This window comes from Heterodontus francisci, chromosome 4 (genome assembly GCF_036365525.1).
Source record: "Heterodontus francisci isolate sHetFra1 chromosome 4, sHetFra1.hap1, whole genome shotgun sequence".
NCBI classification, from domain to species: Eukaryota; Metazoa; Chordata; class Chondrichthyes; order Heterodontiformes; family Heterodontidae; genus Heterodontus; species Heterodontus francisci.
In genome coordinates this window covers 55,450,855-55,478,686 of record NC_090374.1, presented here as the reverse complement: position 1 = coordinate 55,478,686, position 27,832 = coordinate 55,450,855, and the positions used below count along the sequence as shown (strand labels likewise).

Genomic DNA, 27,832 nt, shown 5'->3' with positions numbered 1-27,832 from the left:
CAGGTACTGTATGCCCATTAACATCCCTTACTGTGATGAGCAAAAATCTATTAAACCTATCAGTTCTCACTACTGGTACCGATATCCACATTATTCGGAAGCCAGTCATGCTATACATGCCACTGCCAATTTTTTATTCAAGCTGACACTGAGCTTCTATTCCATGAGCCTCAATTTTGTTAACCAGCCTTTTGTATGGTACTTTGTCAAAAGATTTCACCTAGAATCATAGAATGGATACATCACAGAACGAGGCCATTTGGCCTATCATGTCCGTGCTGGTTCTCTGTAAGAGCAACTAAGCTAGTCCCACCTCCCTGGCCTTCCCCCAGAACCCTGCAATTTTTTTCTTAGGTGCTTATCCAATTTCCTTTTGAATCTGCTTCCACCACACTCTCAGGCAGTACATATCAGATTCTAACCAATCACTGCATTAAAAAAATTCCTCATGTCGCTGCTTCTTTTGCCAATCACGTTAAATCTGGTTCTCGACTCTTCTGCCAACGGGAACAGTTCCTCCCGATCTACTCTGTCGAGAACCCTCATGATTTTGAGCACCTCTAACAAATCTCCTCTCCACCTTCTCTTCTCTGAGGACAACTCCACCTTCCCCAAACTATCCATGTAACTGAAGTCCCTGCTCCCTGGAACCATTCTCATAAATCTATTCTTCACCCTCTCTAAAGCCTTCACATCCTTCCTAAGGTGTAATGCCCAGAATTGGTCACAATACTCCAGTTGAAGTTGAATCAGTGTTTTATAATGGTACATCATAACTTCTTGCATTTGTACTCCATGGTTCTATTTATAAAGCCCAGGATCCCAAATGCCTTATTAAGCACCTTCTCAACCTACCCTGCCACCTTCAATGATTTGTGCACATATACCCCCAAGTCTCTGTTTCTGCACCCTCTTTAGAATTGTATCCTTTATTTTGTATTGCCTCCCCTCAATCTTCCGACCAAAATATATCACTTCACATTTTTCTGCATAAAATTTCATCTGCCACATGTCTGCCCATTCCACCAGCCTGTCTATGTCCTCTTGAAGTCTTCTCACAGTTCACAATACTTCCAAGTTTGAGGTCATCTGCAAATTTTGAAATTATGGAGAATTTCTTCTGAATTATTGTAATTTCTACCCAAACAGCGTTAATTTTAAAAGAAATAATTTGGTTGATTTTATTTTGAGAACAGAACTTTTGTCATGTTCTAACATCAGTTGCCCAATACCACACACATTAGAAAAAAAAATCAAAGTTAGGCTGCAATAGAAAATGGCAACCTTAAATATGATGGAGCATTAACAGTGTAACAGGTAGGGCACTGGTTTACTGGTGGTTGGGGATGGGGGCAGGGGGGTTGTGAGGGACAATGCTCAAAGGAATGATGGAAAACACTACTCGCTGCAGGATGTATATTTTTCCAATAAAAATACCAACTTGTGACAAATGCAGACAGACTTCCAACTGCAACACCAATAGACAGCACACTGGGTCACATTCGAGCAGCTGTGATGTCAAAAGCCTAGAGCAAATTTGTACTAGCAGTCAGGTTCATGACTGGTTTCTCTGTACGGATGAGTACACTTTCCACCACATTTATTGGGTTATTTAAAAGGTCATGAACTTGTTTTTGCTGTTGGCTTTCCAATAACCTGTGACTCTAGGCTGTTAGCAAGTTTTAAATGATATAAACAAGTATACAGTCATATATATTTAGCATCCTTGGCGTTTTGATCATTATAAGAACCTCAGATGACAAACCGTTACTTTAAAAATAACATGTCAGCAACATAATCTTTGCAAGATTAGGCACCCTTCTCTTTTTTTTATTCGTTTGTGAGATATGCATGTTGCTGGCAAGGCCAGCTTATTGCCTATCCCTAATTTCCCTAAGTGGCTTGCTAGGCCATTTCAGAGGGCATTTTAAGAGTCAACCACATTGCTGTGGGTCTGAAGTCACATGTAGGCCAGACCAGGTAAGGACATAAGACCAGAAAGAACATAAGAAATAGGAACAGGAGTAGGCCATTCAGCCCCTCAAGCCTGCCCCACCATTCAATAAGATCATGGCTGATCTGTCCCAGTCCTCAACTTTTAAATGTGTGCCCCCTCATTCTGTAATTATGTCCCCTAGTTCGAGATTTCCCCACTAGTGGAAACATCTTCTCAACATCTACCCTGTCGAGCCCCCTTAAAGTCTTATATGTTTCTATAAGATCACCTCTCATTCTTCTATACTTCAATGAATAAAGGCGTAACCTGTTTAGTCGCTCGATAAGACAGCCCCTTCATCCCAGGAATCAGCCAAGTGAAGCTTTTCTGAACTGCCTCCAATGCTAGTATATCCTTCTTTAAATACGGGGACCAAAACTGTACACAGTACTCCAGGTGTGGCCTCACCAACATCCTATACAATTGTAACAGGACTTCCCTATTTTTAAACTCTAACCCCCTAGCAATAAAGGCCAAAATTCCATTTGCCTTCCTAATTACATGCTGCACCTGCATGCTAACCTTTTGTGTTTCATGCACAAGAACACCCAGATCCCTCTGTACTACAGTATTTTGTAGTCTTTCTCCATCTGAATAATAATCTGCCTTTTTATTCTTCCTACCAAAGTGGATTACCTCACACTTTCCCAAACTGAACACCATCTGCCAAATTTTTGCCCACTCACTTAACCTATCTATATCCCTTTGCAGATTCTTTGTGTCCTCATCATAACAGGCCTTCCCACCTATTTTTGTATTGTCAGCAAATTTGGATACTACACTCTGTCCCTTCCTCTAAGTCATTCATGTAGATAGTAAACAGCTGAGGCCCTAGGATCGATCCTTGTGGCACCCCACTAGTTACGGCTTTCAAACCTGAAAAAGACCCATTGATCCCAACTCTCTGCCTTCTGTGCGTTAGCCAATCCTCAATCCATGCCAACACATTATCCCCAATACCCTGAGCTCCTATTTTGTGCAATAACCTTTTATGTGGCACCTTATCAAACGCCTTCTGAAAATCCAAATGCACAACATCTACTGGTTCCCCTTTATCCACTCTGCTTGTTATATCCACAAAGAACTCTAACAAATTCGTCAAACATGATTTCCCTTTCATGAAACCACGTTGACTCTGTTTGATTGCATTATGTTTTTCTAAATGTCCTGCTATTTCTTCCTTAATAATGGACTCAAGCATTTTCCCAATGACTGATGTTGAGTGTTATGAAATATCTGCTTAAAAGTCTGCCACTGTTCATCTACTGACCTCCCGGACATCAGATTTATTTCCTTAATGAGCAGTCTCTTCCACCTGACTACATTTCACTCCTGTCATAATTATTGCTGTACTTGGAAATACATTGAGGGATATTAAATTTGGTTACTCCAAAAGAAAACTTACAATATAGTCAATAACCACATACCCGCTCCTCTTAAGACCAACAATGCAGTAGGAGTTTTGCAATCAAGTCGGAAATAAAGTAATATTAAGATTAGAACAGTTCTGAAATCTTGGACTGGATTTTACCGGCCCCTGATGTAGGAGGTCGTGGTGGGGGGGGCCCAGAAAATGGTTCCTGGAGAGGTTTGCCCACGTCATCGGGGGGGGGGCGTGCGGTCTGCCCTGGCCATGTAAATGAGCCGCCGCATTTAATATTGCAGCGGCTCTGCGGAGTAAATCCCATGCATGCGCCCCTCCATCTGGTAAAAGTCAGCCCATTTCTGTCTTGCTCTGAATTGCAAGCTCTTACACAATCCAGCTTGCACTTTGCCCCCACTATTGCCAGCAGGGGCGAGGCCTCATGGCGGCCCCCTGCGACCATCCCAATTTGAATACGTTAATATATTTAAACTAATGAATTAAATACTTACCCGTTCCTGACATCGGTCCTGGTTCCATATTGGTGGCAGCAGCCGGCACTCCCGCGCCTGTGGATCTCCATTCGGCGATCCGAGGTGGAACACTGGTCGGGAGGTGGGGGGGGGGGGGGGCGGGGGTGGAGTAGGTAAGTTTTCAGGGCGGTGGGGGAGCGGGGTTAAACATTTTCGATTGGTCTAAGGGTGGTGGGAAGGGGTAAAATTCATAGTTCATTAACTTTGGGGCAGGGAAGGTCGGGAGCACAAGGTAAGTTTTTTTTGGGGGGGAGAGGGCAATTAATAAATTTGATGGTAATGGAGCCGGGGGGAAAAGGGGGGGTGGGATAACTTTATTCAATTTTTAACCATCTTTAAAAATTTTAATTACATTGAAGGGCTGGAAACCCTTTAAAAATGGCATCAACACCTGCGCAATGGCGCCGGACACCGTTGCCGGAAACGGACTGCCTGCCCTTCCCAGGTAATCGGGGGTGGGGGGTGTGGTCGGTCCGCCCCGGCCATATAACTGAGCCGCCGCGTTTAATGGCGCAGTGGCTCCGCGGAGTAGATCCCAAACGTGCACCCCGCCATCTTTGAAGCTCATCAGTAAAATTCTGCCCATTATTTCAGCCTTGTTCTGAATTGCAAGCTCCTTCAATCCAGCTTGCACTTTTCCAATGTTTGTCTGTATCCTTCCCCAGTTCTCCTATCGATGGTAGTCAGTCCCCACAATTATCTCTTTCTAACATACTCGGTCACCTAAATGCTGCCCAGATCCATGCCCGTCACTCCTGTACCTCCCTGCTTGAATCTCTCCAATCAGTTTTCCACACCTCCCCACAGTAACAGTCCTAAGCAAAGTCGCAAATGACATTCTCCTTAAATGTGACTGGAGTGAATTATCTTCCCTTGTATTCCTAGAGTTCCCTGGAGCCTCTGACACAGTCAACCATATCATCATCCTTCAAGATGTCTCCAGTGTTCAGCTCCATGGAACTACTCTTGCTAGTTTCACTCATTCATATTTGATCATAGCATAGGAGCTTCAGCAATAACTTCTCTTCTACATGCCATTGATACCTAGCTCAACCTCTCCACCACTATCTCGGCTCCTTCATTGCTTTTGTGTATCTGACACTGTCTTGAATGAACTGCAATTTTCTCAGCTAAACAGTGGGAAAACCAAAAAATTGCCTTCAGTCCCTGCCACAAACTCAGTCCATCTCCCTGTCTACTAGCTCAGGCTGAACCAGACTGTTCTCAGCACCCTAGTCAACCCTGTACTGAGTTTCCAACTCCATATCCTCTCTCTCACAAAGACTGCCTATTTCCAACTCCATAATGTCTCCCCTGCTCAGCCCATTTGTCACTGAAACACTCTCCATGCCTTTGCCATCTTCAGACTTGAGTGTTCCAATGACATTCTATGCTCCATCCTACATAAACTTCAGCTCATCACCATTTTTGTTTCAGCAACCATTTTTTTCTAATGCCTCTATAACATGTCTTGGGATGGTTTTCTAAGTTACTAGCACTATTTAAATGCAAATTATTGTTGTATTATTGTCTTTATTGCAAAAGACAAATTATAGTAAGTCAGTAACTTTACGTCCACTATTCATCCTTGTGTTCAAAACTCTGGCTTCGCCCCTCCATATCTTATAACCCCCGCCAGTCCTACAACCATCCAAGAACTCTGTTCCCCTAACCTAGCCTCTTGTGCATTCCCCACTCTCGTCACCCAACCATTGTCAGCTGTGCCTTCAGCGGTTTGGGACCTCAGCTCTGGAATCTCTTCCCTAAAATTTCTGCCTCCATCTCTCTCCTCCTGCAAGATCTTCCTTAAAAACTACCTCTTTTAATTTTCTCTCCTAAAATTTTCTTCTTTGGTTTGCTGTCAATTTTTGCCCAAGCTGCCGGTTTCTCAGTGTATCTGAGCAACTGCACATTGCTTTCTCTAACCATTAATCTGTGGTTCAACAAGACTCTCAGAATGAACAGTAGCTACAACATTTTGCAAACAGCTGCTCTGTATTTTTGTCAAGAAGAAATGGGAAAACATTTCTAACAGTCACAAGGATCCATAAACTATGTAAAATATGGATACAAGTTTTACCAGTTGGTTCTTGACAGTAGAAAGGTAGCTCTAGCTCTGAAGGAGGAATGCAGATTTGTTCCAAATAGAGAGCAGTGTGACTCAAGGAACAGGATGTATTCAACCAACATGCTAAACCAGCTCCAAGAAAAAAAAACAATCTCATTGATCAGAAAAACCCTCCTAGATTCTTTTAGTACAACTGGTTTTCCAATACAAAACTAAGTTATACTTTTGGAACAATATTAGAATAGTAACACAGTGGTATGTTACTGGACAGTAATCCAGAGAACTGGACTAATGATCCAGAGACATGAGCTCAAATCCTACCATGACAGCTGTGGAATTTAAATTCATGATTAAATAAATACATCTGGAATAAAATAGTCATACATTACCAGGATCAGTAATGGTGACATGAATCTACTGGATTGTCATAAAAACCCATCTGGTTCACTAATGTCCTTTAGGGAATCTGCTGTCCTTACTGATCTATATGTGACTCCAGATCCACAGCAATCTGGTTGGCACAAACTGCCCTCTGAAATAGCCTGAGGGCAATAAATGCTGACCTTGCCAGTAACGTCCACATCCCATGAATGAATAAAAAAGAACTTTCGTAACAGGAAGCAATTATGTTTCTTTTTCTTGAGTGCTGCATTGCAGCAAATGATGAGTCACGGGGAAGGGGCACAGGATGAGCCTGAGAAAAAACAGCAATGCTGTTTCTATATTAGAAATGAGGTGCACTCTTGAGGGGCAGTTTTGAGGGGAAGGAGGAATGCAGGAAAGGGGGAACATGTTTGATCAAATGGTTTGCAATATGTTTTCAGCAAACACTGATTTTTTAATAATAGTACTTCCTTCTGGGTGTAATGAGTTTTATTTTTCTGTCACTAATGAATGCCAAAGCTGAAATTGAGTTTTAATCATTTTTATTTAAGATGCATTCATGACTTACTGTCATCAGTATGCTATCCATTAATATATTAAGGATAGTTTATTTTAAGGTCGGAATTCATCTTATGGCAGTGCAGTGGCAGGGGTGGGGGAAAAGTCAAAAGTATTTCTACTGGTGTAGGGGAAAGAAGGTTGAAAATGCAGATTATTGCAACAAAGGATCAAATAATTAAAATATACCAATTCTGTACTAAATTTACATGAAGCACAGCAGGCTTAGAAGATTGAAAGTTTTCTACCCCATTGCCATCAAGGTTAGCTTTCCATGTTAAAAATGACATGAAGGATCTAAGAGAAGGCTCACAACTTTATTACATAAGCCTTGAGGTGTAGGATGCACTTCAACTTGAACATTGCTGCAAAGTGGTTTCCAATGTGCACACAGCACTAAAGTTGCAAGACAACACCAGATGTGGACATGACCCTGGAGTGAGAGATGCTAGGCCCCTTGGAGGAGGCAGAGTCATGATGCTTGGATTTGACATTGTTATGTTTATGCTGGGTTACTGGGTTTTGTTTGTAATATCTGATTTAACTCCGAGCAATGCAGATATCACACTTGTGTTCAATAACCAACAGGTTTATTTACAAGACTTTAACTCTAAAGGTTCTTACAGGATTTCAGTACAATCAGAGCAGTGTGTTCTGTGGAAGCTTCTAGTAGTTTGTCTGTCTTAGTTTCACTTTCACTCTGCAGCTCCACCCGGAGGGTTAAGCAATCAAGCACAGTGAACGCAGATAGTGGGCAGACTGATACAATCAAACCCTGATCGATCAAACACTACAGACATCAACTCCAGTGCAACATTATCTAAAAGTATTCAGGGTGTCCCTCAGACCATGTGGCACTTTTTAAACTCATCTGTTGTTGATTTGAATACTGAGAGGCCTACTTGCACACTGTAAATATACAAATTTGATCCATTTGGATGAGACATTCTGTTGTTTACTCACAAGTATAGCACTATCTCCTAGGTGGGAGAATTCTAGTTAGATAAAAGCAAAATACTGCAGAAGCTGGAAATCTGAAATAAAAACAAGAAATGCTGGAAATACTCAGCAGGTCTGGCAGCATTTGTGGAGACAGAAGCAGATCAGGTCAGTGACCCTTCATCAAAACTGACAAATATTAGAAATGTAAAAGGTTTTACGCAAGTAAAGCAGGAGTGGGGCAAGAGATAACAAAAGAGGTGTTGATAGGACAAGGTCACAGAGAATAACTGACAGAAGGTCATGGAACAAAGGCAAATGGTATGTTAATGGTGTGCTGAAAGACAAAGCGTTAGTACAGAGAGAGTGTGAATAGACTGTAAAATGAACAGCCCTGGCTCGAAGCACAAACATTAAAAACAAAAACAGTGGGTAGGCACAGTAGAAACAAACTGAACAAACTAAAATAAAATAAAAAAAGAAAAATAACTAAAAATAAAAAGGATGGCCCGTCATGCTCTGAAATTATTGAACTCAATCTTCAGTCTGGTAGGCTGTAGCATGCCTAATCGGTAAATGAGGTGCTGTTCCTCGAGCTTGCATTGATGTTCTAACTAATTCTGGTTAGAGTCAGGCAGTATAAACAGGCTACTGCTGGCTGGAACAAATGCTTCAGTCACTGTTCCCAACAGCATTAACTGCAGTAAAAATACTGCTATACATTTCCCTCCAGAAGAAATATGGCCCTAATGTGTTTTCCTTCCCAAAATACCTTTCCCCTCATGCAAGGTCAAAGAGTTGTTCTTGAGCTTATTTAGGAAGAGAAATGCTGTTTCAGTTCCTCTGATGGTTCAATCAAATGAGTAAATAGTATGGCACTCACATACAGACCATGAATGTCTCAGGTCTGTGCTGAATTGAAGAATTTCAGCCAGGGCAGAAGTAGGGCACTACAATTGGCTCAGAGTCCCGTGACTAAGGAAGGGTTGAAAAAAGTACCAAGGAGCTCACTCCCAATCATTACTCAGTGAGCTGTTTGAGAAAGTCAGTGAGTTATTCACTAATGTATTAAGGATACAAGATTATTTCGTACTGCATGCCCTCAATATGTTTACCTTCTGGTTCCTTCTCAGTGCAAAGGCAGAATGACTGTATCTGAATCAGTCAGTAGAGCAATGAGAAACTGTTTTTTTCCATTTTTCTTTAATGGTAACATTTTTCACGTTTCTCAAGAGATGGCTCGACCCATAAGCCTCCTTCATCAATCATAAAACTTTATGTTTGTGAAATATCTCAAAATGCTTCACACAATGAATTAAATTTGGAATGCAGTGGCTGTTATGTAGGGAAATGTAGCAATCGTGTCCCACAAACAATAAAGATGACAAATGAACACCTAAGCTGTGTTTTTTGGCAGGAATATCCTTTTTATAGACACTTAAACTTACAAGTAAAATATAAACAATCAAATTTCCAGCACAACTACTCAGGTACCAGCTCTGATTCAGTCAAAAATATTCTAAAATTAATAAACTTTGCTAAGTATTTTTGTATATATGTAGCTATTAATGCAAGAAATGAACATTTCATCAGTTCAGTGAGATCGTCAATGACTTTCAGATTAGAGCACAGTTGAGATTAAAGGGTCCCACTTCAAACTTTCCTTTGGTTGATATGTGTATTTATATCAAGGTGAGCAAGTGTGTGAGAGGCAGGTGGGTGGGTGGTGGGCAGTAACCATTGTATATAGACTGTGAGCTCACTGCACTTACTGAACAATGAACATCAATTTCCTTTCACAGGAAACTGTGGCACTGCTCAAAACAATGCACAAGGTAGAAGGCAAGTGGAAGACAACTTCCCCCGTTCGCTATTTGTGGTGAGATTGGGAACAAGTTAACAGGAATAGGCCTCTCAAGCTTGACCATCATTCAACTAGATCATGGCGGATCTGTACCTCAACTCCATTTAGCCGCCTCGAGATAAACGCCAACATACCATTAGCCTTTTTAATTTTGTTTTGTACCTGTCCACTAGCTTTCAGTGATCTCTGTACATGGGCCCCTAAATCTAGCTTCTCACCATTTTGAAAAAAGAAAATAATTGAAAATGTACTCTGTATGCATGTGCCTAGAATTTTGTGAAAAAGTATAACCAGAAGAAATCTTACACCATTGCTTCATTAGCAATGGGTTCAGGACCTCTGCACTGAAGTGCATAAGTGGAATTAATCTCAGTAGTTTTCAAGCAGGGAGAACCAAATGTTGGGGAGGGAAATAGGAGAGTCTTCACACCAGCAATCTCAATCAATGAACCCTTGGCCTCGAACACCCAATTGATGCAACAGCCTGTTACATGTATTCTAAGCTAGGAAGAATGCAGTGGAGACAGGAAGCTGCCCGGAGGGGAGAAAGAAGGACAGAAACCAGATCAAGGTTTTCAGATGTATCACAAGACTCCAACAAAAAACTAAGACAAAATTATTTTGTTCAGTAGTTCCTTAAAATGCATTACTGCTAGATCCATCAGCTGAACACAGAAAATATGATTAAAATACTGCCTTGCAAGATACTACACATTGGAGGCCTGTAACAGTGATGTTACTAGCAGCTCTAACACACAGAAAGGCTAACAAATCTAGTCATGATATAAAACAAATCATAAAAAGAACAAAAACTGTGGATTTTAAATATTCTGTATTGGTTTTAAAAGGACATTTTGATATATTCAAAAACAAACATACACACATATACATTTATTTATATATACATATATATAAAAATATTATATTATATATATATATTTGTATTGATTCACAAGCAGAGTGTCATCTGAGTCTGAAATTATGATAGGCTAACCTCGCTGAGCAGACAGATGGGGTGAGTGGTTGCTATGGTGACTTAATGATGAAATTTCCTCCAGCACTTGCTAAGTGCTCATGCAGCTTCAATGGAGTCTGATTTATATCGGCTGCATGTACAAAACAGCTTTAATACCAAAATTTCAGAAATGTCACTATGTTCTGTTATAGGATTATAGGTTATCAGCGAGCACAGCTTTCTGCTTCATAATGTGGTCTACTGCAGATTAAAGTATAGTACTTTAAAGATATCTACTAATCATTTCTTCGTCAGTCAGGAAACAGCCATGTAAATACTAGTAAATGTTCCAAAAGCTCCCCTAGACCTCGCAGTTCAATTCTTTGTCACTGATGCTTTATTCCAAATATTTTACATAAAGTCACCAGTAGAAGATTACCAGTGTAATTTTGCTGATTTGGTAAGGTAAAACATTCAATGGTGCAATGATCGAATGCTTGAATATTTTTAGTCCTGAAGCTTTCAGTTTCTGAATCTCCTCTTATGTCAGTCAATGCTGATGATGATCTCTTGAACAGCTACCATCTGAATGCTAAGACAATCTCATTTTATTTAGAAAACAGCACTGAGGCAAATAAAACTCCCTCATCCAAAAAAATCCCAAAAATGTTAGTGTTGCACCTGCATAGTGAAGTATGGGATTGAGGTAGCATTTTTAGAAAGCAATGTACCATGCAAGACATCTATGGTTAGTACCATACACGGCAATGCATCCCTTACTACACTCTTAAAGCCTATTAATAGCAAAGGAACATAGTAGAAATAAACACCACCTCATGTATGTTGAGACTGCACTTCCCACATGACAATGTAATACCATTAATATAGATGCTCTCACGAAGTAGGTAGGTCAGTCTGGCTGTGCTTCAATGTGTTGAGAACAACGTCAAATAGCTTGTGAACATCATACTGACTTGAAGAGAAAGAAATTAATTCCTATGCACCTACGGCCAAGTGTTTGATATTTGACTGCTTACTGGTATATTTTCATAATTTTAAGAGGCTCATATATCTCAATTATTGACTGCGGATTTCAGAACTAGTCTTTCACAATGGGTGAGTTCACTGAAAATGAGGTCATGAAGCTGAAATAAAAACTAGGGACATTTTTTTCCCTCAGCCAATGATAATTCCAAACTTAAAGCAATGGATCTCCATTCATTATCCATGTACTCTGAGATGCCTCTTAGTACATAGTGTTAAAAAAATATAAGCAGTTGCTGTACATCCTTTTCATTTAGAAATTAACAATTTTAAAAAATTAATGGATGTATACAGTGCACACATTCAATAGTTTGATATATTGCAAAAGTGCAGTTTTAAAAGCTTATGTGGTTTTAAAGCAATTTATAGAAACATAGAATGATACAGTACAGAAAGAGGCCTATCATGGCAGTACCCATTGCTTGAAAGAGTTATCCCGTGCCCTTTCCCCATAGCCCTGCAAACCTTTCCCTGTCAAGTAATTATCCAACTCCCTTTTGAAAGTTACTATTGAATCGGCTTCCACAACCCTTTCAGGCAGGGCATTCCAAATCACATCTCTGCGTAAAAATGGTTTCCTCATGTTGCCTCTGTTTTTTTAAGCCAATTACCTTAAATCTATCTCTTCTGGTTATCAACATCTCTATCACTAGAAGCAGTTTTTCCTTATTTACTCTACCAGTCATGATTTTGAACAACTCTTATCAAATCTCTACCTATCCTTCTCTGCTCTAAGGAGAACAATTCCATCTTCTCTAGTCTCATCACATAACTGAAGTTCTGCAGCCCTGGTACCATTCTAGCAAATCTCTTCTGCACCCTCTCCAAGGCCTTGACATCTTTCCTAAAGTGTGTTGTAAAGAACTGGCTATAATACTTCAGCTGGGGCCTAACCAGTGTTTTATAAAAGATTAGCATAACTTCCTTTCCTTTGTACTCTACGCCCCTATTTATGAAATCAAGGATCCACGTACCATTTTAACATCCTTCTCAACTTGTCCTGAAATCTTCAAAGACAATTTTATATTGCTGTTAGATCAACTTCTTGCAGGATCGAGAGTTACTAGTGTATTGCTAATCAATCTTTAGCCCATGTAATTCAATTTTTAACATCTAATATTTGTGATGCATCTCATGCGGGGATTGTTAGCTTTTGTGTAACTGGGAAATACTAAAAACCTGTGCTCTATTAAATTTGCTGAGTCAAAGAGGACAGAAGAGTGCAGCAAATCTAAAATGATTTCTGATAGTATTTACATACTCATTAGCAAAGGGTCTGGCAAGACACTTGCCAGTATGTCACTGAGATCTTGATTGAAACTACTTTTGTAAAAATGCCCTTGGGTTTTGTTCATGTCCTAATAGCAAAACTTTGAGAGTGGGCTTTTCATTTTAAATTTTTGTGCTCATCAACATGAGGAATATCACTTCTTGCCACTTTGTCTACCCAGTTTCAGCCTCAAGTACTTCCTAACTCTTGTATTACATAGGCCAGAAGCAAAGGTGCCAATTTGCAGTAATTAGTCAAAGGACTTCAAATTTTAAGTGAAATACAGGCTGGAATTTTACGGCCCCGCAATGAGCGGGCTGGTGGCTGGAGTGGGGGGGGGGGGGTCCGTAATATTGACTGGGAGGCAGAGGGGGCCATTCCCAACGCCTTCCCACACCACCCCCCCTGCAATTTTACATGGAGTGGTCAGAAACGGTCCGTCCATCCCAAGCCAATCAAGGCCCTTAAGTGGCCAATTAACTGACACCACTCCTCCTCCCGCCACCTCCTGATCGGGCATCCTCTGCCCCACGGATGGCCACCTCTGAAGCCCCAACCGCCCCCACCACACAAAACTTCATATCCCACCAACCCCTCTTGCCTTGCCGTTACCTGGCCAATTGTCCCTGGCGAGGCCCGAAAAACTTACCTTCGTTCCGGGCCCATCCTTCACCTTGCTTCCAGTGGCTGGGTGTAGTCCCAGCAGTGGCCATCGCTCCCGGTGGCGCTGCTGGGACTAAGAGCTGCCGTCCCGCTGATTGGCCAGCAGCTCCATTCGGTGGGACTTCTTCTCTCAAGGAGGTGCAAGTCCCACCCAAGGCCAATTAAGGGCCTGGGAAGCAAAAAATCCGACCACGGCTCCCCAGGCCTGGCAGAGGTGGGCTCGTGCCCAACTTTTCAGCCAATGGCCGGGGCGTCCTGCCCAACATAAAATTCTGGCCCCAGCTGAGTTTTCTTGAAGTTTTTCCAAGTTTCCAATTTAACATCCTAGGCATAAAAAGCGGAGGTTCGAAATGGATGACGTTCATCATGTTGAGCCTGGCCTGACTCCCATCTGATTTCAGTCTCCCGTTAAATGCCTCCAAAGTACAAAATTCTAAATGTAATTTCAACTTTAGATTGGAAAGATTAAACACAAGGGAAAAAAGGCAGGGCATTTCTGTTTTTAAGGTATCTTACCTTAGTCATAATTACATAGAATCTGCAACTCAGAATCAGGCCATTCGGCCCAGCTAGTCTATGCCAGTTTTGTGCTAGTGTTTATGCTCCACACGAGCCTCTTCACGAATCTTATCAGCATACGCTTCTATTCCTTTCTCCCTCACTTGTTTATCTAGCTTTCCTCAAATTAATCTGTGCCATTTGCCTCAACTACTCTATGTTGTACTGAGTTGCATATTCTTTGGGTAAAGTCATTTCCCTTGAATTCCCTATCGGATTTATTCATGTGAATAGGTTACAAAAGAGACAACCACAACACATCAACAACTACTTGCATTTATATAGCACCTTTAATATAGTAAAAACATCTCAAGGCACTTCACGGGAGTGTCATCAGATAATTTTCGACACTGTGCCACATAAAGAGATATTAGGAAAGGTGACCACAAGTTTGGTCAGAGATAAGTTTTAAGGAATGACTACCAATATACCACTCCAGTAGCAGAGAAGCTGGACATTCACAGAGAAGTGGCATGAGCCAAAACTTGGTCATACGAACATACGATTAGGAGCAGGATTGGGCCACTCAGCCCCTCAAGCCTGCGCCGCCATTCAACTAAATCATGGTTGATCTGATTGTAATCTCAACTTCATACTCCTGCACAAGTTCATTCCATCTGCAGCTGGTGGAAACCTTCTAAAAGTTAAAGTGACTAGTGCATATAATTCCCGACTGGCCAAGGCACTCCTTGTGACCTCTTCGAGAAATATACAATCAGCAGTAGATGGTAGGAAACAAAACAAGTCAGCCTGTCCTTCCGTATGAGTGCTACACAAATCATGTGACACTGAGACAGACAGTAGACCAATTACAGAATAATTTCTGCACCTTTCACACTAGATGTGGTAGACAATTGCCAAGTTCCTACTGTCTTTAGTATTTAGACTATGCAATTTTTCCTTTTTTGTAAATTAATCATTGAAAATATTTAACTGGCAACGAAGTGGTTTTAAATTTTCCTCAGTGTGACAGTTAGAGGTAAGGCTTGGCGGCAGAGGGGAAGAGAAATGTGAAAAAAAATTTACATGTAGATTTTGGGACTTCTTTTTGTGACTGCTCAGGTTGTTATTTCTTTACATAAAATGTACATCACAGAAACAGGTTAGCGGGCATAGATCAGAACAAGTACTGTTTTTCATGGTTTTACTCTCTGCAAGAAACATGGGAGATCAGGGGAAATGTACTTACTTGTAGAGATAGTATTCGGCCTGCTCAACCTCTTCTCTTGAAGAAATGTTGTCGATAAACTACAGAAATAAAACAAATGTGTAAAAGTATTTATGTTTTTTTTTTATTCATTGGATGTGGGCATCGCAGGCCAGGCCAGCATTTATTGCCCATCCCTAATTACCCTTCAACTGAGTGGCTTGCTAGGGCATTTCGAGGGCATGTAAGAGTCAACCACATTACTGTGGATCTGGAGTCACATGTAGGTCAGACCAGGTAAGGACAGCAGATTTCTTTCCCTAAAGGACATTAGTGAACCAGATGGGTTTTTACAACAATTGACAATGGTTTCATGGCCATCATTAGACTAGCTTTAAATTCCAGATTTATTAATTGAATTCAAATTCCACCTTCTGCTGTGATGGGATTCGAACCCATGTCCCCAAACCAATACCTGGGTCTCTGGGTTACTAGTTCAGTGACAATACCAGTACGCCACCGCCTCCCCTAGCTATAAAATCAGCAATTGTCGCTTTATCACTTCAGCATGTAATGCATTGCAAAAGATACATGGTGATAGTCATTTCGATCACACTAACAATTCCACCAACTAAAGTCATCATTTTTTAATGCTAATACTGTTGTCCAACAGATATGGAAAATTTGACATAAATCAAGGCTCTTGCATAAAGCAGCAGTAGCCTTGCTGTAGAGGTTTGAAGCTATCTGAGTGAAAGAGTTAACACAGAGAATAAATGGGTGAAATAATAAAATCATTTGACATCTTCCTTTACGACCAAATCAGTAAAACAAATCAGAGGGGGGAGAAAAGGATTCTCCAAAAAAAACTTCCACAGGATTGATAAATGTATACGCTGTTTATGCGCATCAGTTACTGCGTTATAAAGCTTTTTTATGTCATTTATGCCTGCAGCAAGAAACCAAATGGTCTCTCTTGAGTGATGGCAGTTTATCTGCAATGGGCAATATCAAGAGGAAATAAAAGGATTGCATTCAACATCATTGTTCCATGTGTATTGCAATCAGTACAGTTTTGAGACAAGTCAACAGAACACAGGGCTGCCCAACATACAGCCCATGGGCCAACATCCGGCTCGCTCAAGGTTTCCATTCAGCCACGGATGTATTTAAGAGATGAGAAATTTCCCATTGACTTCTTCCAGATCGGCTATTTAAAACATTGTGCTGTCAGTTTCACATCTGACAGTTGCTGATATCGGGAACAGCAGTTTCCCAACTTTGGACAGATTCAGGGTTTTCTGACGAGTTCTGACTTTTTTTTTTAAAAAGTGCATCTGAAAACCCGTTCCTGCTGTCAGCACCTGCCAGCTGTGATACTGACAGCGGATACTTTTCTTAACTGACCAACCATAAAGCTGCTGTGCTGAATGCTCCAGCTTCCTGCAAATGTTAGAGAGAAAGGGGAAGGGAAAGGGGGGCGGGGGTGGGGAAAAGAGGGAAGGGGGGGTGGAAAAAGAGGGAAGGGGGAGTGGAAAAAGAGGGAAGGGGGGGTGGAAAAAGAGGGAAGGGGAGGTGGAAAAAGAGGGAAGGGGAGGTGGAAAAAGAGGGAAGGGGAGGTGGAAAAAGAGGGAAGGGTGGGGGAAAAGAGGGAAGGGTGGGGGAAAAGAGGGAAGGGTGGGGGAAAAGAGGGAAGGGTGGGGGAAAAGAGGGAAGGGTGGGGGAAAAGAGGGAAGGGTGGGGGAAAAGAGGGAAGGGTGGGGGAAAAGAGGGAAGGGTGGGGGAAAAGAGGGAAGGGTGGGGGAAAAGAGGGAAGGGTGGGGGAAAAGAGGGAAGGGTGGGGGAAAAGAGGGAAGGGTGGGGGAAAAGAGGGAAGGGTGGGGGAAAAGAGGGAAGGGTGGGGGAAAAGAGGGAAGGGTGGGGGAAAAGAGGGAAGGGTGGGGGAAAAGAGGGAAGGGTGGGGGAAAAGAGGGAAGGGGGTGGAGATGGGCCGTGGGGGAGATGGGCGGGGGGGGAGGGAGATGGGCGGGGGGGGGAGATGGGCGGGGGGGGGGAGATGGGCGGGGGGGGGGAGATGGGCGGGGGGGGGGAGATGGGCGGGGGGGGGGAGATGGGCGGGGGGGGGGAGATGGGGGGGGGGGGGGAGATGGGGGGGGGGGGGGAGATCGGGGGGGGGGGAGATGGGGGGGGGGGAGATGGGGGGGGGGGGGAGATGGGGGGGGGGGGAGATGGGGGGGGGGGGGAGATGGGGGGGGGGGGGAGATGGGCGGGGGGGGAGATGGGCGGGGGGGGAGATGGGCGGGGGGGGAGATGGGCGGGGGGGGAGATGGGCGGGGGGGGAGATGGGCGGGGGGGGAGATGGGCGGGGGGGGAGATGGGCGGGGGGGGAGATGGGCGGGGGGGGAGATGGGCGGGGGGGGAGATGGGCGGGGGGGGAGATGGGCGGGGGGGGAGATGGGCGGGGGGGGAGATGGGCGGGGGGGGAGATGGGCGGGGGGGGGAGATGGGCGGGTGGGGGAGATGGGCGGGGGGGGGAGATGGGCGGGGGGGGGAGATGGGCGGGGGGGGGAGATGGGCGGGGGGGGGAGATGGGCGGGGGGGGGAGATGGGCGGGGGGGGAGATGGGCGGGGGGGGAGATGGGCGGGGGGGGAGATGGGCGGGGGGGGAGATGGGCGGGGGGGGAGATGGGCGGGGGGGGAGATGGGCGGGGGGGGAGATGGGCGGGGGGGGAGATGGGCGGGGGGGGAGATGGGCGGGGGGGGAGATGGGCGGGGGGGGAGATGGGCGGGGGGGGAGATGGGCGGGGGGGGAGATGGGCGGGGGGGGAGATGGGCGGGGGGGGAGATGGGCGGGGGGGGAGATGGGCGGGGGGGGAGATGGGCGGGGGGGGAGATGGGCGGGGGGGGGAGATGGGCGGGGGGGGGAGATGGGCGGGGGGGGGAGATGGGCGGGGGGGGGAGATGGGCGGGGGGGGGAGATGGGCGGGGGGGGGAGATGGGCGGGGGGGGGAGATGGGCGGGGGGGGGAGATGGGCGGGGGGGGAGATGGGCGGGGGGGGGAGATGGGCGGGGGGGGAGATGGGCGGGGGGGGAGATGGGCGGGGGGGGAGATGGGCGGGGGGGGAGATGGGCGGGGGGGGAGATGGGCGGGGGGGGAGATGGGCGGGGGGGGGAGATGGGCGGGGGGGGGAGATGGGCGGGGGGGGGAGATGGGCGGGGGGGGGAGATGGGCGGGGGGGGGAGATGGGCGGGGGGGGGAGATGGGCGGGGGGGGAGATGGGCGGGGGGGGGAGATGGGCGGGGGGGGGAGATGGGCGGGGGGGGGAGATGGGCGGGGGGGGGAGATGGGCGGGGGGGGGAGATGGGCGGGGGGGGGAGATGGGCGGGGGGGGGAGATGGGCGGGGGGGGAGATGGGCGGGGGGGGGAGATGGGCGGGGGGGGGAGATGGGCGGGGGGGGGAGATGGGCGGGGGGGGGATGGTGAGTGGGATGGACAGGGGGAGTTCAAAATCACTCCTAACACATGAACATCTGGAATACTGTGCATCGCTCCAACAAGTGTGTAGGCAAACATTATCTACTTGTGCAAGCAAAAAAATGCCTGGTATCTCACTAAATCGGTGTCCAACATGGTGATGAGACTCATTTAAAGCTTCTTCACAAAAATGCACATTTGTTGTTGTTTTGATTAATAGTAAGACAAATTTTTAATGCCGTTTTCTTTCTGAAATGGTCTCACCAGCCCCTGATGTAAGACAAAAATTGTTATGTATCCACCACCCCCCCCCACCCCAAACCTCCCTCCAAGTGAAAAGGTTGGCCACCCATGGCAATAACACATTCACCACATTGGCAATAATACTATCCAGTCTTAATACAAATTATCCATTGACTTGAAAAGAGTGAAAAACAAAATTATTTAAATTACTTACTTCAAACTACTGGGTAATTCTGAAAATAACAATTTTGAATTGAGAGTAGATGACAGTGAGGCCATACTTTCTGTGCAGCTATTGCACTGACAGAAGTGAGGCAGGCAGGCACTTCTGCCAGCCCTGAAGTAGCTCCCCAACCCTGACCAGTTTTCCAGCCCAGGACTCATTACCATACCAGAGGCAGTTCCCTGGTTTCTGTGTGGGAGTTGCGGGCAAGAAATGTGCAGCTGTCGGCCTCTGGATGTGCTGCTGAAGAAGTGGCCAGAGCACTGCCTGTCATATAATTTTTTTTTTTTAAAAGACAGTCAATCTCCCTTTTACTTGATGGAATCTATGCCTAGCTCTACCTAAAGAAGATCCCATTATTAAATCACCATCCCTAGCAACAAGTAAAAATGTAAAAAAGTAAAAATGAGACGTAGAGCCAAAGAAAAGAAGATTAAAGGAGATTGACCCACTTTATTTCTTGGCAGTTCCCTCCCTCATTAAGGACTGCTGTAGGGTTTTGCATGTTGTGGACTGTTTTTGGAGAGAAGCTTAGATGAGAACCAGAGCATTAATTTGTTATGATCTACTGGATCCAGGCAGAGAACACTCAGGCTAGAAAAACAACATTTAGAAGTATGGGGTTAGAATTCTTCTCTTCCCCTGACTAATATAGCTTTAAGCAAAATCTTCAATTATTTTTGGAGCTTTAGAATATTATAGCAAATAAACATAATTTCACAGAATCGTTACAGTGCAGAAGGAGGCCATTCAGCCCATCGTGTCTGCACCAGCTCTCTGAATGAGCAATTCACTTAGTGCCATTCTCCGCCTTCTCCCCATAACCCGTAATTTAATTTGGATTGCTTAACTACCCCCAATAATGTCGTGGGTTCTTTGTAGTTCTACCTATTTTTCCTTCAGTGTTACAAGGGGAGGTTAGTGGTGTAGTGGTAATGTCACTGAACTAGTAATCCAGAGGTCCAGGGTAATGTGCCAATGGGTTCAAATCCCACCATGGCAGCTGGAATTTAAATTCAATTAATTAAGAAGTTTTTTTGAATAAAGAAATCTGAAATTGAAAGCTAGTTGCAGTCATGGTGCCATGAAACTACCACGGATTGTCATAAAAACCCATCAGGTTCACTAATGTCCTTTAGGGAAGGAAATCTGCTGTTCTTACCAGACCCACCGCAATGTGGTTGACTCTTAATTGCCCTTTGAAATGGCCTAGCAAGCCACTCGGTTGTCAAGGACAACAAATGCTGGCCTTGCCAGCAACATCCACATCCCATGAAAGAATAAAAACAAATTTGTCATCACGAGGATACATTAAATAATCTGAAATCTGTGGATAATACTGCATTATATGTATGAGAATAAGGTTTTTAAACTAGCTTACGTATCTAGAACCAAAAACGTGATTACATAAAAGTAATCTATACATGTAATAGAATTACAGAGGTAAGAATCAAGCAGGCTATTTGTGGAATAGTTGTAAATCTATACATCATAGACAGATAAAATATAGATGATTATTGATACCTGGAGCATGCCAATACCAGCCTTACCCGTGCTATTGTCAAAGAGCTGACAGGAAGTTTCTTCTCATATGTTAGGTCCATTAGCGTAGCTAATTCCGCTGATTGAAAACAAGCAGAATCATGTTTGATTATATGTTTTTTTAAATTAGATACATATACAAACACGTCAAAATAGAAGTGAACCATTCTTGTGGAAAATAACTGAAGTGTGTTATTCTTTTGTTTCATTGCTCAACCATTTTTCAGCCGTATCCCAGTTACTGTTTTTGAATGCGATTACTTGTATTACATTTAATAAATGCCCTGCAAGCTATTGAAAAATCTAGCAATATGCATAAACACCTTACATTATTTAAGAGGTAACATCACTACTCTTTCAGAAAGACTTTTGAAACATAAATGGGAGAAGAATGCTTGACTTTTTGTTTACTTGATCCTACTTAACATAGGCCTTTGCTTCTTGGGAGTTAACCCTTGACAAAGCCCATCAGTTCTCATTAGCCAAGGCAGTCAGTCGACCAATATTCCAGCAAGGTTACAAAACATGCTTCACAACATTGTTTAGTTTATACTCACGTTCTGAATACCTTCAAATGATAATGAACAATTTTCACCGCAAACTGGGAGACATTATTTCCAAAAAACCTCGAAGCCACCTTATTTTTAATATTGTGATCATGTTTTACAATTAAAGTGCATGTGAATTCAAGCCAATTGTCCTTCAGGAAAATGTAATATTTTTCATTGCATAGATTAAATTATATTCTACATACGGCTGGAAATTCTTGGGAGAAAAATGCATGGTTCATTGATGCTTACTAGTAGAACAAAAGAAACAGCAATATCAAGAAACGTTGCACCACATCTTGTAACCTGGCAATGACCTGTGTCAGAGACATTTTTAAATAAGCGAAAATGAGATGCAATAAACCTTCTCTGGGAAGAGACCTACACTGCCACCTGCTGTTCTTTTCCATTGCTCCAAAAAAAAATCATTTAATTCATCACATCAATCAGCCTGTTAGAATTAAGGGATTCTTATCCAAATCCACTAAAAACTATTAAATCATTAAACCCATCTCCCAAATTCCAGGAATAACTTCAAAATTAATATTTTGGAATGCTCATTTGTATTACTTCAATTTAATTTAAATTACCACGCATTTTGTAAAAGTACAGCTGTGATGAAAACTGCTACATCCTCTTTATTACTGGCCTACAAGCAACTGATCAAATATTCAGCCTTTTGACTCTCAGTGATTTATTTTACATTTGAAGTCTGATAATGTTGGTTGTGATATTAGAGATTTTATTATGGATTATGTATATCAAAAAACCAGCTTGATAGGTCAAATTTTAATGAGATTGTAACATTAATCATTTGAAAAGAATTTGTACTTAAAGTTGCAACGCAAAAATAACGCTCAAGACATACTTTAATATAGTGAAATAGGGAATACTTCACTTCAGCAATTCTGCCACAATTTCCTCCTCCAGCACTCTCTCAATTCTAATCTGACCGAGCTGACAGTAACTGCGAGAGAACAACATTGTCTTTGATTTCTACTCCCCCATGGGCAAGGCATAACTTCCACTTGCCATGTACTGGGCAGCACCAGCATAGACCGATGACTGATAAATCATTCCAAAACTGAAGAGGAAAGTCCCAACATAAGGTCCGAAGGTGGTGTTTTCACGAGCTTCATGTAACGTTTTGGTAGTAACACATTAAAGGGAAAATTCTGCTTAAGCCAATGCGCTTCCACAATGTGACATGCAATTAATGCGTAACTTCTGAATTATTCTACGTTTAAGGGGAAACTGGGTAAGCACATGCAGGAGGAAAAAAAATAGGTTACTCTGATTGAGTTCAATGAAGAAGCATAAGAAGAAGCTCGTAGGGAACATAAAACACTGGCCTTGATCAACTGGGCCAAATGGCCAAAAGCCTAGATGAGTATAGAAAGTGCAGGGGTGAAATTATAAAGGAAATTAGGAAAGCAAAGAGAGGGCATGCAAAAATATTGGCAAGTAAAATTAAGGAAAACCCAAAGATGTCTTAGAAATACATAAAGAACCAGAGGATAACTGAAGATAGATAAGGGCCTATTAGAGACCAAAAAGATAACCTATGTGAGGAGGTGGAAGATGTGGGCACGCTTCTTAATGAAGGCTCTGCGTCTGTCTGCACAAACAAGAGGGACAATGCGGACGTTGTAGTTAAGGAGACGTGTCAAATGTTGAATGGGATGAACGCAGTGAAGGTGGAAATTTTGAGGAGTTTAGCATCTTTGAAAGTAGATAAATTGCTAGGCTTGGATGAAATGTATCACAAACTGTTATGAGAAGCAAAGGAGGAAATAGTGGGGGCTCTGACCATCATTTTCCAATCCTCTCTGGCTACATATGTGGTGTACTGCAGCTGGACTGCTAACATTGTACTGTTGTTTAAAAAGGGAGGAAGGGATAGACTGAGTAATTCTAAGAGTTAGCCTAACCTCGGTGGTGGGCAAATTTTTAGAATAAATTCTGAGCAACAGTATTAATCGTCATTTAGAAAGGCACAGATTAATCAAGGACAGTCAGAATGGATTTATTAAGGGAAGGTTGTGTCTGACTAACTTGATTCAATTTCTTGAGGAGGTAAAAAGGAGGGTCAATGAGAGTTGTGCATTTGATTTACCCTCCATGGATTTTAGCAAGGCTTTTGACAAGGTCCCACATGGTAGACTGGTCAGAAAAATGAGTCTATGGGATTCAAGGGCAAGTGGCAAGTTGGATCCAAAATTAGCTCAGAAGCAGGAAGCAAAGGGTAATGGGTGATAGGTATTTTTGTGACTGGAAGGCTGTTTCCAGTGGGGTTCTGCAGGGCTCAGGACCAGGTCCCCTGCATTTAGTGGTAAGTATCAATGATTTAGACATTGGGGGTATGATTAATAAGTTTGCCAATGATACATAAATTGGCCGCGTGGTTGATAATGAAGAAAAAAAGCTGTCGACTGCAGGAAGTTATCAATGGACTGGTGAGGTGGGCATAAAAGTTGGAAATGGAATTCAGTCTAGAGAAGTTTGAGCTAATGCATTTGGGGAGGGCAAACAAAGCAAGGGAATACATAATAAGTGGTAGGATACGGAGAATTATAGAGGGCCTTGGAGTACATGTCCACAGATCCCTGAAGGTAGCAAGTCAGGCAGATAAGGGAAGGCAGACAGGATACTTTTCTTTATTAGGCAAGGCACAAAATAGAACAGCAGGGAGATTACACTAAAACTGTATAAAACATTAGTTGGCCCACATTGAGTCATAGAGAGATACAGCACCGAAACAGGCCCTTCGGCCCACCAAGTCCACGCCGACCATCAACCACCCACTTATACTAATCTTACATTAATCCCATTTCCCCCTCTCACATCCCCACCTTCCCTCAATTCTCCTACCACCTACCTACACTAGGGGCAATTTTTACAATGGCCAATTTACCTATCTAGGATGTTACTTACAGTTTTGGACACCACATTAAAGGAAGGATGTGTTTGCACAAGAGAGGGTACAGAGGAGATTTATGAGGATGTTACCAGGACTGGAGAATCTTAGCAATGAGGAAATATTGGATAGGCTGGGGCTTCTTTCTTTGGAACAGAGCAGACTGAGGGGAGATTTAAATAGGTGTACAAAATTATGAGGGAACTAGATAGAGTGGATGGGAAGGACTAATTTCTCAGCAGAGAGGGGCACAGATTTAAAATAGTTGGTAGAAGGATTAGAGTGGAGTTGAAGGGTGTGGGGTGGGGGGGGGGGGCTCTCACTGCCTGAAAGGGTGGTACAGGCAGAAACCCTCGCCACATTTAAGAAGTATTTGGATATGCACTTGAAGTGCCATCACCTACAGAGTTATGCACCAAGAGCTGGAAAGCAGGATGACGCTGGATAGCTCTTTATCAACCTGCATGAACACAATGGCCAAATGGCCTCTTTTTGTGCTGTAAATTTCTATGATTCTATGCCATTTGTGGAACCATACCCTCAGTATGACCACTACCTTCAGGAGAAGGAAAAAGTGGAAAAATAAAGATTGAAGAATCCAATTTCTTACTATATTAGATTAGGAAGCTTTCCAGCTACTTTTATACATAAAATCACAGTTGTTCAGTTCATGTGTTTTAAAAAATGTTCTTTTCAGAGGGCTGAGTGAGGTCCTGTAACATTTTCTGCATCTCCAGAACTTGGCTTCAAGTTGAGCCCAGAATGACATGAAGCCACTGAAAGAGCTTTTTGAGTTTTCAGTGAAATAAGTATGGGTAGTTTCAAAGTGGTTGCCAGTGAGTTAGGCATATGATGCAAAGCTGCACTTTACAGATGTTAAAATTTGACATAGCTAATATAAATTGACCATTTCACCCACACAGGCTTCAAGCCCAAAAGAAATGGGGAAAATGTTACGCTAATACAGTGCTAAGTTGGTTTTCTGAGGTTAAGGACTGGAGGCTTGCTCTGGATTCAATTGTGTTCAATGTCAGAAGTGATAGTGTGGGCAGTGAAGGAATAGCTGTCGCAGGGTACGTACTGGTTGCATTGGGAGAGACTGAAGGACCTTAAATGGGAATTTATGGGAGGTGAGCACAGTGCTGGGAAGTAACCCATTGAAGGACCTTCCACTGCATGGGAAGGTTACATTTGTGGCAATAGTTGAGAGCAGACAGATGGGTCAAAGATAGTTTTTTTGAGCAGAGGGCTCACATAGGATCTATAAGGTTGGAGTGGAGGATGATCAAGGTTGGAGCAGCAACAACAACCTGCATTTATAGAACATCTTTAACGTAGCAAAACGTCCCAAATCGCTTCACAGGAATGTTAACAGTCAAAATTTGGCACATTAAGATATATTTGGACAAGTGTCCAAAAGTTTGATCAAAGAGGTAGGTTTTAAGCAGCATTTTAAAAGGAGGAGATAGCTCAAGAGGCGGAGAGGCTTAGGGAGGGAATGCCAGAGCTCAGTATCTAGACAGCTGAAGGCACAGCCGCCACTGGTGGAGCAATTAAAATCAGAGAGGCGCAAGAGGCTAGAATTGGAGAAATGCCCCGCTCTCCAGTGGGTTCTCAGGTTGGAGGAGATTACAGAAATAGGGAAGGGCAAGGCCATGGAGCGATTTAAATACAAGGATGAGAATTTGAAATTTGAGGTGTTAAGTCAGCAAGTAGGGGATGATGTGTGAAGATGACTTGGTGCAAGTCAGGATACGGGCAGCAGAGATTTGGATGACCTCAAGTTTACGGAGGGTGGAAGATGGCAGTCCAGCCAGAAGAGCTTTGGAATAGTCAAATCTCAATATATCAAAAGCATGAATGAGGGTTTTAGCAGCAGATGGGGAGGTATGGATGGAAACAGGCAATGTTACAGAAGTGGGAATAGGTGGTCTTGGTGATGGAGAGGATATGTGGTCAGAAGCTCCGCTCTGGGTCAAATAGACAATCTGGTTCAGCCTTAGATAGCAGGCAGGGAGGGGACTGGAATCAGTGGCTAGGGAACAGAGTTTGTGGTAGGGTCGTAGACAATGGCTTTGGTGTTCCCAATATTGGAGGAAATTGCTGCTCATTGCATACTGGATGTCAGGTAAGCAGTGTGACAAATCAGAGGTAGCAGAATAGTGGAGAGAGATGGTGGTAAGGTAGAGCTGGGTGCCGTCAGCATATATATGGAAACTGACATTTTGTTTTCGGATGATGTCACCAAAGGGCAGAATGCAAATAAGAAATAGGAAGGAGCCAAGGATAGATCCTTAGGGAACTCCAAGTGGACACAAGAATAGAAGCAGGTGGGGGCAGTCCAACTCAGTTGGACAATGGAGGAGCGGCTTTGGAGGAGGTAGCATGGTCAACCGTGTTGAAGGCTGCAACAGCTCGGGAAGGGGAGGAAAAGGGTTGTCAGAGCCATAGTGATAGGGGATTCTATCGTAAGGGCTGCAGATAGGTGTTTCTGTGGCCACAAACGAGACTCCAGGATGGTATGTTGCCTCCCTGGTGCTAGGGTCAAGGATGTCACGGAGCCACTGCAGGACATTCTGAAAGGGGAGGGTGAGCAGCCAGAGGTCGTGGTCCATATTGGTATTGACATAGGCAGGAAGAGAGATGAGGTTCTGCAAAGTGAATATAGGGAGTCAGGCAGAAGGTTAAAAAGCAGGACCTCTAGGGCTGTAATCTCAGGATTATTTCCTGTGCCACGTGCTAGTGAGGGTAGGAATAGGAGGATAAGGCAAATGAATGCGTGGCTGAACATCTGGTGTAGGCGGGAGGGCTTCAGCTACTTGGATCATTGGGATCTCTTCTGGTGCAGAGATGACCTGTACAAGAAGGATGGGTTGCATCTAAACTGGAAGGGGATCAATATCCTTGCGAGGAGGTTTGCTAGTACTACTTGGGAGGGTTTAAACTAGTCTGACAGTGGGGTGGGACCCAAAGTAGTAGTCTCTCTGATGAGATAGTTGAGGCAAACGTAGAGGTTAAAGCAAGCAAGTCCAGTAGACAGGCTGGGCAGCGGCAGGACAGGCAGCGTGGAAGGTCTGATAGGCTAAACTGCATTTACTTGAATGCAAGAAGCCTTACAGGTAAGGCAGATGAACTCAGAGCATGGATCGGTACATGGGATTGTGATATTATAGCTATTACGGAAATATAGTTGAGGGATGGGCAGGACTGACAGCTCAATGTTCCGGGGTACCGATGCTTCCGGCGTGACAGAGGTGGAGGTAAGAGAGGGGTGGGGGGGAGTTGCATTATTGATTAGGGAGGACACCACATCAGTACTTAGAGAGGATATCCAGGGGGGAATGTCCAGCGAGGCCATATGGGTAGAACTTAGAAATAAGAAAGAGGTGATCACTTTGATGGGATTATACTCTAGGCCCCCCCAATAGTCAGAGGGAAGTGGAGGAGCATATATGTAGGGAAATCACAGATTAGGTGCAGGAATTATAGGGTTGTAATAATAGGTGATTTTAACTTCCCAAATATTGACTGGGACTGCCTTA

General features: G+C 43.7%; 1 protein-coding gene across 1 annotated transcript in view; it reads right to left on the bottom strand.

Annotated features, from left to right (window-relative positions):
• The window catches only part of mrps27 (mitochondrial ribosomal protein S27), a 99,461-nt gene that overhangs the window by 49,062 nt on the left and 22,567 nt on the right, over window positions 1-27,832 (bottom strand). Inside the window, exons 3-4 of the mRNA XM_068029563.1 lie at window positions 20,834-20,904; window positions 15,385-15,443 (exon numbers count right to left, since the gene is read on the bottom strand). Of these exons, the coding sequence (XP_067885664.1) occupies window positions 15,385-15,443; window positions 20,834-20,904 (130 nt within the window). The remainder of the gene's footprint in view (window positions 1-15,384; window positions 15,444-20,833; window positions 20,905-27,832) is intronic.